At 33.9% G+C, this 12019-nt stretch overlaps 1 protein-coding gene across 4 annotated transcripts in view; it reads left to right on the top strand.

The window, feature by feature from the left end:
• Nucleotides 1-12019, top strand: part of ZNF292 (zinc finger protein 292) — a 103639-nt gene that overhangs the window by 65592 nt on the left and 26028 nt on the right. For 3 of the 4 annotated variants that reach the window (XM_008263179.4, XM_070073791.1, XM_051854502.2), the window contains one exon: nucleotides 6433-6635. In XM_008263179.4, the coding sequence (XP_008261401.2) occupies nucleotides 6433-6635 (203 nt within the window). Of the gene's footprint in view, nucleotides 1-712; nucleotides 851-6432; nucleotides 6636-12019 lie in introns of all 4 variants that reach the window. The other variant, XM_051854500.2, reaches the window with a different exon arrangement.

Here is a 12019-nt window from a genome sequence, read left to right as displayed (position 1 = left end):
CTGTGCCAATGTGAAGCCAGGAGCCAGGAGCTTCTTCCAGGTTTTCCTATGCAGGTGCAGGAGCCCAAGGACTTGGGCCATCTTCTACTGCTTTCTCAGGCCATTGCAGAGAGCTGGATTGGAAGTGGAACAGCCGAGACCCAAATCGGCACCTGTATGGGATGCCAGCACTGCAAGTGGCAGCTTAACCCACTACGCCACAGTGCCAGCCCTATTAATATACTTTTAATAACCTGTTTCTTTTTCACCTATCCTTATTTAAAACATTTTTTGTTTGCTTATTTTTACTTTGTCTCCCTCATTCCCTAAGTTGTCTTGTACTTGAGTATAACATTTAGAACCTTGTGAATCTGTGATTCTGGAAAGAAGTAAGCTTATAGAACTTAACTGCAATGAGTTTATAGAAGTGTTTACTCTGTCATTTAAGCCTCATGATACATTTTGTTAGCATTAGTTATATCCTAGTATCTTTATAATTAAATATAAATATAGTGACCCAGATTTTTCACTTTTACTTAGAATAATTTAAAACAGTCTCCTTGAAGCATCCTACAAAACAATATATTTTATACTGATACATAGATAAAGCTGTCACAATTTAAGTACAATAATCATAATTAAATCTTCATAAAAATTTTAGTGTCACTCCTAACTATGCTTATCTATGATAGCATTTTTTAAAGATTTATTTATTTATTTATTTATTTGGAAGGCAGAGTTAGAGAGAGGAAGAGAAATAAAGAAAGATCTTCCATCTACTGATTCACTCCACAAGCCTGGAACTCTTTCTGGGTCTCCCACATGGATACAGAGGCCCATGTAGTTGGACCATCTTCCGCTGCTTTTCCAGGTACATTATCAGGGAGTTGGATTCCCAATTGGCTGCAAAAACCAAATCCGGGCCAGGCTAAAGACAGGAGCCAAGAACTCTATTCTGGTCTCTCACATGAGTGAAAAGAACCAAGTTATTTGTGCTACCTTCAGACCCAAGCACCATTAGCAGGAAGCTATATTAAAAGTGGAGTAACTGGGACTTGAATCAGAGCTCTGATATGGATGGGATGCATCACAATTGGCTGCTTAACCGGCCGCAATGTGAATCCCATTAAAATTTTTTAAAATTCATTTCATTATATATTTGTTTTTCTGTGACTTCCTTATTTCACTTAGCATAATATCTTCAAGATGCATGTTGTTTTGTAGCATATGAAAAGATTTGCTTTCTTGTTAAATCAGAATAATATTCCATTATATGTATAAATCACATTTACTTATCCATCATAGATTGATGTTTGTATTGTTTCTACCTCTTAGTTGTTATGAGTAGTGTTGCTGTAAACATTGGACTATAAATACTGTTTGAGACCCTGCTTTTAATGTTTTGGGTATATAACCAGAAATGGATGATTGGATCTCATATGGTATTTCTATTTTTAATTTTTCTAAGGAACTTTTATGCTGTTTTCCATAGAGGTCGTATCATTCTACAGTCCCATCCACAGTGCACAAAAGTTATAATTTCTCTACATCCTCATCAACATTTTCTGGTTCTTAGTAACCATACTAATAGGTGTGAGGTGGTATTTCACTGTGATTTTGATTTGCAATTTTCTGAAGATTTGCGAGGCTTTATAAATTTGTTGATCATTTGTGTATAATCTTTTGAAAGATATCCTTTTAAGTGCTTTGCCCACATTTAAAATCTGAATGTTTGATTTTTTTGTGTGTGTCTTGAATTGCAGGTGCTCCTTATATAGTGTGTATGTTAACCCCTTAACAGATATATGATTTTCCTGTATTTTCTCCCACTATGTAGGTTGCTATTTCATTCTATTATTTGTGTTGTTTGATGCACAAAAGTTTTTAAGTTTAATGCTGTCCTGTTTGCCTATTTTTGCATTTGTTGCCTGTACTTTTAGTGTCATAGCCAAGAAATTATTGCTAAGTCTATGTCGTAAAGCTTTTTTCTTATGATTTCTTTTGGGAATTTTAGGTCTTAGGTTTGAGTCTTCAATCCATTTTGAGTTAATTTTTGTATATAGTGTAGGGTAAGGCCCAACTTTATTCATTTGTGTGTGGATATCTAGTTTTTACAGCATGATTTGTTGAAGAAACTGTCCTTTGCCCATTGAGTTGTCTTGGCATACTTGTTGAGAATCATATGACCATAAATATTAGCATTTGCCTCTGTGCTCTCTTCTATTACAATGGTATTTTTATAAATGTCTGTCTTTATGCCAGTATCAAATTTTTTTTTATTATTCTAGCTTTATAGTATGTTTTGCAATCAGGAATTGTGAGATCTTTAACTTTGTTGTTCTTTGTTTAAGTTAATTGGGGTATTCAGGGTCCCTTGAAATTCCAGACAAATTTTAGGATGAATGCTTCTATTTTTGCAGACACTGCCATTGATAATTTTGGAAGAGATTGTATTGAATCTGTAGGTTGCTTTGTGTTGGATGGGCATATTAACATTGTTAACTCTTATAGTACATGAACACAGAATGTCTTTCTAATTATTTGCACCTTGTTTAATTTCTTCAAGCAGTGTTTTCAATCTTCAATGTACAAGACTTTCACCACTTAGGTTTATTCATGCCAGGTTTATTCTTAAGTGTTTTGTTCTTTATAATGCCATTTTAAATGGAATTGTTTTCATAATTTCTCAGATTTTTCATTGTTAATGCATAGAGATACAATTAATATTTGCATATTGATTTCTATATCCTGCACATTTGCTAAATTTGCTTATTAATCTAATAGTTTTTAAATTGAATCTTTAGGATGTTCTACATAAAGGGTCATGTTAACTACTAAAAAATTTTACTTCTTTTTCATTTGGATGCCCTTTTTTCTTTTTTGCAATTTGAATGCCTTTTATTTCTTGCCTAATTGCTGGCTTATTTTTACTAGAAAATGCAAATTATATCTGAAAAGGAATAAGTAAAGGAATTTTAGGTAGTCCATGTTGATATGTTTGGAATTTAACTTTTGAAAGCAAGGGAAAGCCACTCTGGAGTTTTTAACAGGGAAGACAATTGAGTATGTACTTTGTAAACAGAGCTCTTTGGAGTGTAGAAATGATAGAGGTGATAAGAAGAGATGCAGAATACTAGTAGACTACCTCAAGGTGGTCTGATTTGTGATTTTGACTGATGTGGAGAGCAGTGGTAGGAGGTAGAAATGGAAGGAAAGTAAATGGGATCGAATATTTAAGTGTTAGAAGTGACTGAACTAGATGATGAATTGGATATATGAGTGATACCTGCAAGGGAGAGTATTTTTAAGACTGACTATTAGTTTCTGCCTTGATGATAACTGAGTAGATAGAGATGTGGAGATGATAAATATTATGGTGTAGAGATTTTTGTATGCCAAGTTTGAGATGCTTGTGAAGCAGTGAGTCAAAAGAATTATGTGCATAACTGAGCTTGGGAATATTAAATAAGTAAATGGTTTGGCCCCACTTTGGGACAATATAGGAACCCAGCAAAAGTGATGGTGCATAGTATACAGTCAGTATTTGTGCAATGATTTATTAGTTGCAAAAATTCACTTATAAATTGAATGTATTTAATCATCTGTCTTCAAGATTTCCCTATTTACTTGAAAGGCAAAGTTAAGAGAGAGAGAGAGAGAGAGAGAAATACAGAGAGAGGTTATCTTTCATTTGCTGGTTCACTCCCCAAATGGCCACCACAGCATGGGCTGAGTCAGGCTGAAGTCAGGAATTTCATCTGGTCTCCCCTGTGTGTTTAGGGACCCAGGTACTTGGGACGTCTTCCACTGCTTTCTCAAGGCCATCATCAGGGAGCTGGATCAGAAGTAGAGCAGCCAGGATATGAACCAGTGCTCTTATAGGATGCTAGTGTCACAGGTGGTAGCCTTTCCTGCTATACCACAACACTGACCCCCAATATTTTCTTTTTAAATACTCTACTACAAGTGCCATTTTATGGGATGAAGGCTATTTTTTACTTTTTTCATTGCCCTAGCTAGATATCTTTCATTTACATTGCCATTATATGTCATCCAGCTCTCTTAACAGTTCAAAGGTAGTGAAAAACTGCTTTTCTGTTGAAGTCTATAAATCCAGAGAAAGTACATTAAAGGGCTACAAAGGAGTAAAATTTAAAGTATTTTCTACTTGGCTGGAGTAAAAGTGGGAAAAGCAGGGTTACGACTCAAAGATAAGAATGATAAAGTGTTTCTCATAAATATGGTGAGGATTAAAACAGGTAGTCTTCATTGCAGCATTATAACTCTCAGAAAAAACCTTGATTGGAGAAAGTAGAGAAAGATGCACAAGAGTGGGAAAAAGAAAAGCAGTGAAGGAGAAAAGGAGAGGAAAGGGTGGAAGAAATGAGTTTCGGTGACAGTGACTTTTTTATACTCTAAATATTAGAGTATAATCTACTTTTGATCCATTTTAATCATAGGGTTTAGAATATGTAATTCTTTCCTATTTTAAAGGCTAATACTACTTCATACCTCTTTATTGCCATAAATTATCATTTTATTTAGAAGCAGACACAGTAGTCAAGTAAGAGAATGCATTTTTATGGTCCCACATTTTATAAACCTAGAAGTCAGAAAACCTGTTCCAGTCCTGTTTCTGTCATTAACTGGCTTTATGACCCTAGGAAGTCACTTGCCTTCTGTGAGCCTCAGTTTACTCATCTGTCAAATGATGGAGATAGACAAAATGATCCATGAAGTCCCTTTTGCTGTACTGTTGTGTAATTCTTTGAGATACATCTTGCCACATTTTGAAGTGTGGTGATTTCTCATCATTAAAAAGAAAATACAGTTTTAAAACTTTTAATATATATTATTTTACATATTAATTTGAAACAGTAATTATTTGCATAATTTGACAATGTAATTTACATAATGGTATCTGAGATTTTTAGGGACTATATGAGACTGACCTATTAAAAGTACCATTAGTTTTATTTTATCCTTACCACCTTTAAATTATTTCTTTGACATGATCTTTTGGAGTCAGATTATGAGTTTTTTTTAAAGTATTTAAAATAATTCAGGGTTTCCTTTTGGGTGAAGTATCATATTAGGAAAGTAAAGCTATTTTTTTTTTTAATTTTTAAGACAATGACATAACCAGAATAGCTTTGTAAGATTAAAACTTGGGTCTTCTTTAGTCTTTATTCAAAAATCTTCGTAGATTTTTGCTTTGTCAGTGAACAGAACTTTGAAAATTTAAAAGAAGTAATGCCCATGTATTTCAGCAAGGCACATAGTCAGAGGCACCAAAAATCAGTGCATTTGGTTTCATTTATACCTGTTCAGTTTTTTATAGCTTTGCTTTAGCCTAACGTTAAGAGTAGAGGATAGTAAGTAGAAGTGTGGACTTCAGGAAAAATGAAACTTGGAATCTTGTGTTTTATTGTTTTAACTCTGAAGAGCCATATAGTGGAGTGCAGTTAGATGTAAAAAAAAAATAAATAAATAAAGATACTGGAGGAAAGCAAAAGATACTTAAAGAAGGAAAAAATGTTTCTCATTTTCCATCTTCTAACCTGCAAACTACTTATTAGACATATCTTCCAGTCTGTTCACAAGTAGAAAAAATGTGTTTATCTAAAGGACATTTTAATTTTATTGCTAAAAGCTTTCCAAAGGTTTCAGGCTAGCTATCACCAAATAAATGTTTAAACATGATTTCCTTTCTGGTAAAGAAAAGTTAAGGAAAAGTTTAAATCAATACTTGTTAAAACTTAAATTCTCCTTTTAAATACAAAAAAATAAAAATTCTTATTAGCAGATGACCAAACAAGCACTAGGCAATTAAAAATATTACGAGAATAGAAGTTTATCACACACAAATTTATATGCATAATAGATATCTTAGGCTTATGTTGAAGTTTATTGATTGATATTTTAAAAATAACAAACTCACGGAAGTTTTAAAATATCCTTTGGTGGATTTTTTCCATTTATTTTTTTGTAGCTATTTTAATTCATTCTGAAGCATCTTTTTTTAAAAAGATAGCACCTTGTAAAATGAAAAATATATCATCAATATTAAATGAAATACTGGTTGAATTTCTTCTATGATATCCAAATAACCTGTGGTGGTTGCCAATATAAGTATGTAATGCCCTAGCATTTCAAATTTTAGGGATGCTATCAATATAATTTTAATAACACTGACTATTAGAATTTAAATCATTAAGGAGTTTATTAAGTTTATTCTAAATGGTATTCTAAGGGACAGAAATATTTAATGCAACTTAATTCCTCTTGCTTATAAGACCAAGTATTTTGTTGACAATTTTATTGGCAGTAATAGAAAATTACAAAAAAAGAAAAAGTTTTAGTCCTATATTTTAAAAAAGTCTTTATAAGTATTTGTATTGCAAATGAATTGTTACCAAATGTTAATAATCTATTATGTCTTGTTTTTTAAAGTGAATGAATTTTTAGCTTTTGAGGGTCCCATCTTGTTGGATATGAGAATTAAACATCTAATCAAAACAAATCAGTTAAGTGAAGCAACTACTCTAGCAAAGCTGTGTTCTGACCATCCAGAGATTGGTACAAAAGGTAGTTTTAAGCAAACTTACCTTGTCTGTCTTTGTACATCGTCACCAAATGAAAAGTTAATTGAAGAGGTAAGTGTGTATTTTTTCTTCATAATTGTCTTTAAAAGAGGAGAAATTAATTTTTAAGGAAATTAGAATGCCTATGATTTCCGTTTCACTTAGATAATGAAAGGGACTATTCATTGTCAGTCTTAAATTTGTGGTATTCTTTTGGGTATCTTTCATGACTTGATTCTAAGCAGCTTTCAAAATTATGTAAATTGACTTCACCTAGTTTCTGTTGTAAATAGTCTGGATCTTTAAATGCGTTGACTGAATGTGGTGGAAATATGGTGGTGGCTTACCAGTAGGCATTTGGGCCTTAACTAATTTAAGTAATAGAGAAAGTATTCTTAGATAAGAAAGTCATATAATTTTTCTCTCAAATATATAAGAATAATTTTATGTATGATTATATTTAAAATTTTAAATGTACTTTTATTTGTATATTTAATGTAAAACTTTATTTCTAAGACGTGATTCTATTTTTACTGCTAATTTGGCAAAAGACATAGTATTCATGTGTTTGTGTATTTTATGACTACAAAATTCTGAGAATAGAATCATGGTCCAAATGAGAATTTTGCATTTTTGGAGGTCTCACAATTTCAAAATGAAGTTGTAAGCAGGAAAATTAAAAGTTATTGATATGTAACAACTTGAGTTTAAAGAATTTAGATAGAAAAAACTGTAGTACACTGAACAGTGTTGTTTGGGTGCTGAATGTGTGCAACTGACTTGTATGTAAAATGTGTTTCTTGATATTTGAGCAATAGAAAGACTAGGACAAAGGGATTGTGAAACAGACTTAAAGATATGTTAAGGAAAAGGTGGAGATATAAGACAAAAGACAATTAACAGCAATCACGGTCCTTTCAGTAGACAGAGAAGGATTATAATTAGAATCAAGAAGCAAAGTGGTCTCAGACAGAAAACTGAATGCCCACATGAGATTTGAGATTGTAAATGTATGGTGATTGATTTTTGCTGAGAATAGAAAGGGAAGAAGCCGTGAACACTCTTGGACCAAGATTAGAAATAAACCTGTGATAGAGTTGGGATATTCAAAATCCTGGGAAGAGTGATGTCAGGCAATTTCCAATGGAGAAGAGCCATAGGCTCCAGCCTGGGATATTTTATACTATTAATTTAGACATTGACTAATCTGTAGTTTTTTCCTTGCCATTTATCTTTTATCATAGTCAATTAACTTTGTAAATTGCTATAAAAGAGCAAAGTAGAAGATTGAGGTTTTCTTATTAGTTCATAATAACTAGATGAGCTAATTTTAAAATGTGTAAAATCTCTTGAAATGACCTTTGGAATGTATATCACATTTTTATTAAATGATGTGTGCTTTGTAGGCACAGGGGTTATGTGTACATAAGTCATAGGCTGTGCTGTGTCCTAAGGATGCATTTTTTTTTTTTTTTAGTAAGAAACTCTATAAGCATAGGGCTTTTGAGTTTGCTTTAAAGTTGAAGGCAATGAATTTGTAATCTCAGGAAAAAATTTGTATTATCTTGAAATACTGAGCCTTATGGTTTAATTATCCAGGGTTGAATAGCAGCAGCACAGCCTGCTCTGGGAGGACTTCAGGAAAATTTTCATGAGGACCCTTGGTGACTGAGGTGTCATGAAATAATGTTTCCACTGTTAGATAGAATTAAGACTATATATTCTTAACCAGGGTTCATTAAGATCCATATATATTCCATTCATTTAAAAAACAAAAAAATAACCGCAGAGCAGGTTCTGATTATTTTAAGGCTACACATTACTTGGCAAAAGTCACTTTTTTAGCCTGGAGATCATGTTTGATTACTCTTTCTGTAATAAAGACAATAGAAACTTGTTCTTCATAGTTCATATAAGGTGAGTTAAGACTGGCTGTCATCAAGGCCTGTTATTTCTGCCTCAAAGGAAGGCATTCAGGTCACTTAATAACCTTTGGAACGTTACCCGCTTCAGGAGTAAGTCCTCATTCTCACTCCCACATGAATACATTTGTTTACTGTTGCTTAGTTCTTTTAAGAATTTGAGTATTTTTTCATCTATGCATGCAAGGGTGAGTGGGGAACCTTTTTTCTACCAAGGGCCATTTGGATGTTTATAACATCATATGTGAGCTGAGCAAAATTATCAACTTAAAAATTAGCCTGCTCTAAATTCGTTGAATTTGAAGATCGACCTGTGGTTGCCTTGGCAGGGCCACACCAAATGATTTCCTGGGCTTTATAGAACCTATAGTCTGGATTTTTCCAACTGCTGTGAGGAGGGTAGGAATAGACTTCTTAGAAGAAATCAGTCATGGCCTGGATTGATGGTCCTTCTGTGGAAATCCTTGCCTTTGTGAGCTAGTGGGCAAGGGATTGATTATTTCTCAATATACATTCAATTTGATAGAAATAGGAGCTCGCTGTTAGGGATGACAGAGGAGTGGAACTGGGAGAGATAAATATTTAGGTTCTCTATAAAGACAGAACTTTGGTCTGGATTCTCAGTATTAGTAGTAAGAAAGCAGTTAATGTTCAGATGTGGATTTTTGTTGGTTTTATTATAGTTAAACATCAAAGTTCAAAAAGTAAAACTTCTGTCTCTCTGTAATCATAATTTTCCCATTTGGCACTCCCCTAGGTAATCAATATTAATTTTGAAATTTATTATATAATATATTTTTCTATGCACATACAAATATTTTTGTATAATTAAAATTATTTTCAAATATTATGGCTGCTAGGCACTCTCCCTACCCACCCATTGTACACATCTTTTAATAATCCAAATAGGTCAGCCTTGTTTTTTCTTGGCTGCATAGCCATAACATGGATTTGTATTATCCGTGACCAGACCAGTGGGCTCATATGTTGTTATCTTGTAAATAAATCCTTGCATCTTTATTACAATAGTACTGGGAGGGTAAGTTTCTGAAAATGGAGTTGCTGAATTAAGAAATTAAACACATTTTAAATTGATTAATAGTGCCAAACTAAAATCAATCAGAAGATTATAACAATTTTTCTAAATAAGTAAATCTATAGACACAAAATATAGACAACTATTTGCCAGGAGCTGTAATTTATTTTTTTTTCACTTTTATTTAATAAATATAAATTTCCAAAGTACAGCTTTTGGATTACAGTGTGTATCCGACTTCCTATGTTGGATCATTCTCTCCGTTTTAATTCTGTCAGTTAGTATTAGCAGACACTAGTCTTGTTTAAGTGATCCCTTTGACTCTTAATCCTATCATTATGATCAATTATGAACTGAAACTGATCACTTGGACTAGTGAGATGGCATTGGTACAGGCTACCTTCATGGGATTGAATTGGAATCCCCTGGCACATTTCTGACTCTACCGTTTGGGGCAAGTCTGATTGAGCATATGCCGAACTGTACATCTCCTCCCTCTCTTATTCCCACTCTTACATTTAACAGGGATCACTTTTCAGTTAAATTTAAACACCTAAGAATAATTGTGTGTTAATTAAAGAGCTCAACCAATGGTATTAAGTAGAACAAAAAAAAACACTAAAAGGAATAAAATAGTAAGTTGTTCATCAACAGTCAGGACAAAGTCTGATCATGACATTGTTTCTCATAGTGTCCATTTCACTTCAACAGGTTTCCTTTTTGGTGCTCAGTTAGTTGTCACTGATCAGGGAGAACATATGATATTTGTCCCTTTGAGACTGGCTTAATTCACTCAGCATGATGTTTTCCAGATTCCTCCATTTTATTGCAAATGATCAGATTTCAATTCTTTTTACTGCTGTATAGTATTCTATAGAGTACATATCCCATACTTTCTTATCCATTCATCTGTTGATGGGCATTTAGGTTGATTCCAGGTCTTAGCTATTGTGAATTGAGCTGCAATAAACATTGAGGTGCAGGCAGCTCTTTTATTTGCCAATTTAATTTCCTTTGGGTAAATTCCAAGCAGTGGGATGGCTGGGTTGTGTTGTAGGGTTATATTCAGGTTTCTGAGGAATCTCCAAACTGACTTCCATAGTGGCTTAACCAGTTTGCATTCCCACCAACAATGGGTTAGTGTTCCTTTTTCCCCACATCCTCTCCAGCATCTGTTGTTGGTGGATTTCTGTATCTGAGCCATTCTGACCCGGGTGAGGTGTGGTTTTGATTTGCATTTCCCTGATGGCGAGTGATCCTGAACATTTTTTCATGTGCCTGTTGGCCATTTGGATTTCCTCTTTTGAAAAATGCCTATTGAGGTCCTTGGCCATCTCTTAAGTGAGTTGTTAATTTTGTTTTTGGGGAGTTTCTTGATCTCTTTGTAGATTCTGGTTATTAATCCTTTATCTGTTGCATAGTTTGCAAATATTTTTTTCCCATTCTGTCAGTTGCCTCTTCACTTTCCTGTTTCTTTTTCAGTACAGAAACTTCTCAATTGGATGTAATCCCAATTGTTAATTTTGGCTTTGACTGCCTGTGCCTCTGGGGTCTTTTCCAAGAAGTCTTTGCCTGTCCTATATCTTGCAGGGTTTCTCCAATGTTCTCTAATAATTTGATGGTGTCAAGTCCTAGATTTAGATCTTTAATCCATGTTGAGTGGATTTTTGTGTAAGGTGTAAAGTATGGGTCTTGCTTCATGCTTCTGCATGTGGAAATCCAGTTTTCCCAGCACCATTTGTTGAAGAGGCTGTCCTTGTTCCAGGGGTTGGTTTTGTATCCTTGATCAAATATGAGTTGGCTGTAGATGTTTGGATTGATTTCTGGTGTTTCTGTCCTGTTCCATTGGTCTTTCCATCTGTCTCTGTACCAGTACCATGCTGTTTTGATTCCAACTGCCCTGTAGTATGTCCAGAAATCTGGTATTGTGATGCCTCCAGCTTTGTTTTTGTTGTACAAGATTGCTTTAGCTATTTGAGGTCTCCTGTGTCTCCATATGAATTTGAGCATCATTTTTTCCAGATCTGAGAAGAATGTCTTTGGTATTTTGATTGGTATCGCATTGAATGTATAAATTGCTTTTGGGAGAATGGACATTTTGATGATATTGATTCTTCCCATCCATGAGCATGAAAGATTTTTCCATTTTTTGATATCCTCTTCTATTTCTTTTTTTCTTTAAGATTTTGTAATTCTCATCGTAGAGATCGTTGACATCCTTGGTTAAGTTTATTCCAAGGTATTTGATTGTTTTTGTAGCTATTGTGAATGGGATTGATCTTTTTTTTTTTTTTTAAGCTTTATTTATTTGAAAGAGTTACATAGAGAAGAAGAGAGAGAGAGAGGTCTTCCATCTGCTGGTTCACTCCCCAGTTGGCTGCAGCAGCCGCAGCTGTGCAAATCCAAAACCAGGAGCCAGGAACTGTTTCTGGGTCTCCCACGCATGTTCTGGGATCCAAGGACTTGGGCCATCTTCTGCTGCTTTCCCAGGCTATAGC

The sequence above is a fragment of the Oryctolagus cuniculus genome, chromosome 5 (assembly GCF_964237555.1).
Source record: "Oryctolagus cuniculus chromosome 5, mOryCun1.1, whole genome shotgun sequence".
NCBI classification, from domain to species: Eukaryota; Metazoa; Chordata; class Mammalia; order Lagomorpha; family Leporidae; genus Oryctolagus; species Oryctolagus cuniculus.
Note: the sequence above shows the minus strand (reverse complement) of the source record. Positions and strands in the feature narration are given on the sequence as shown.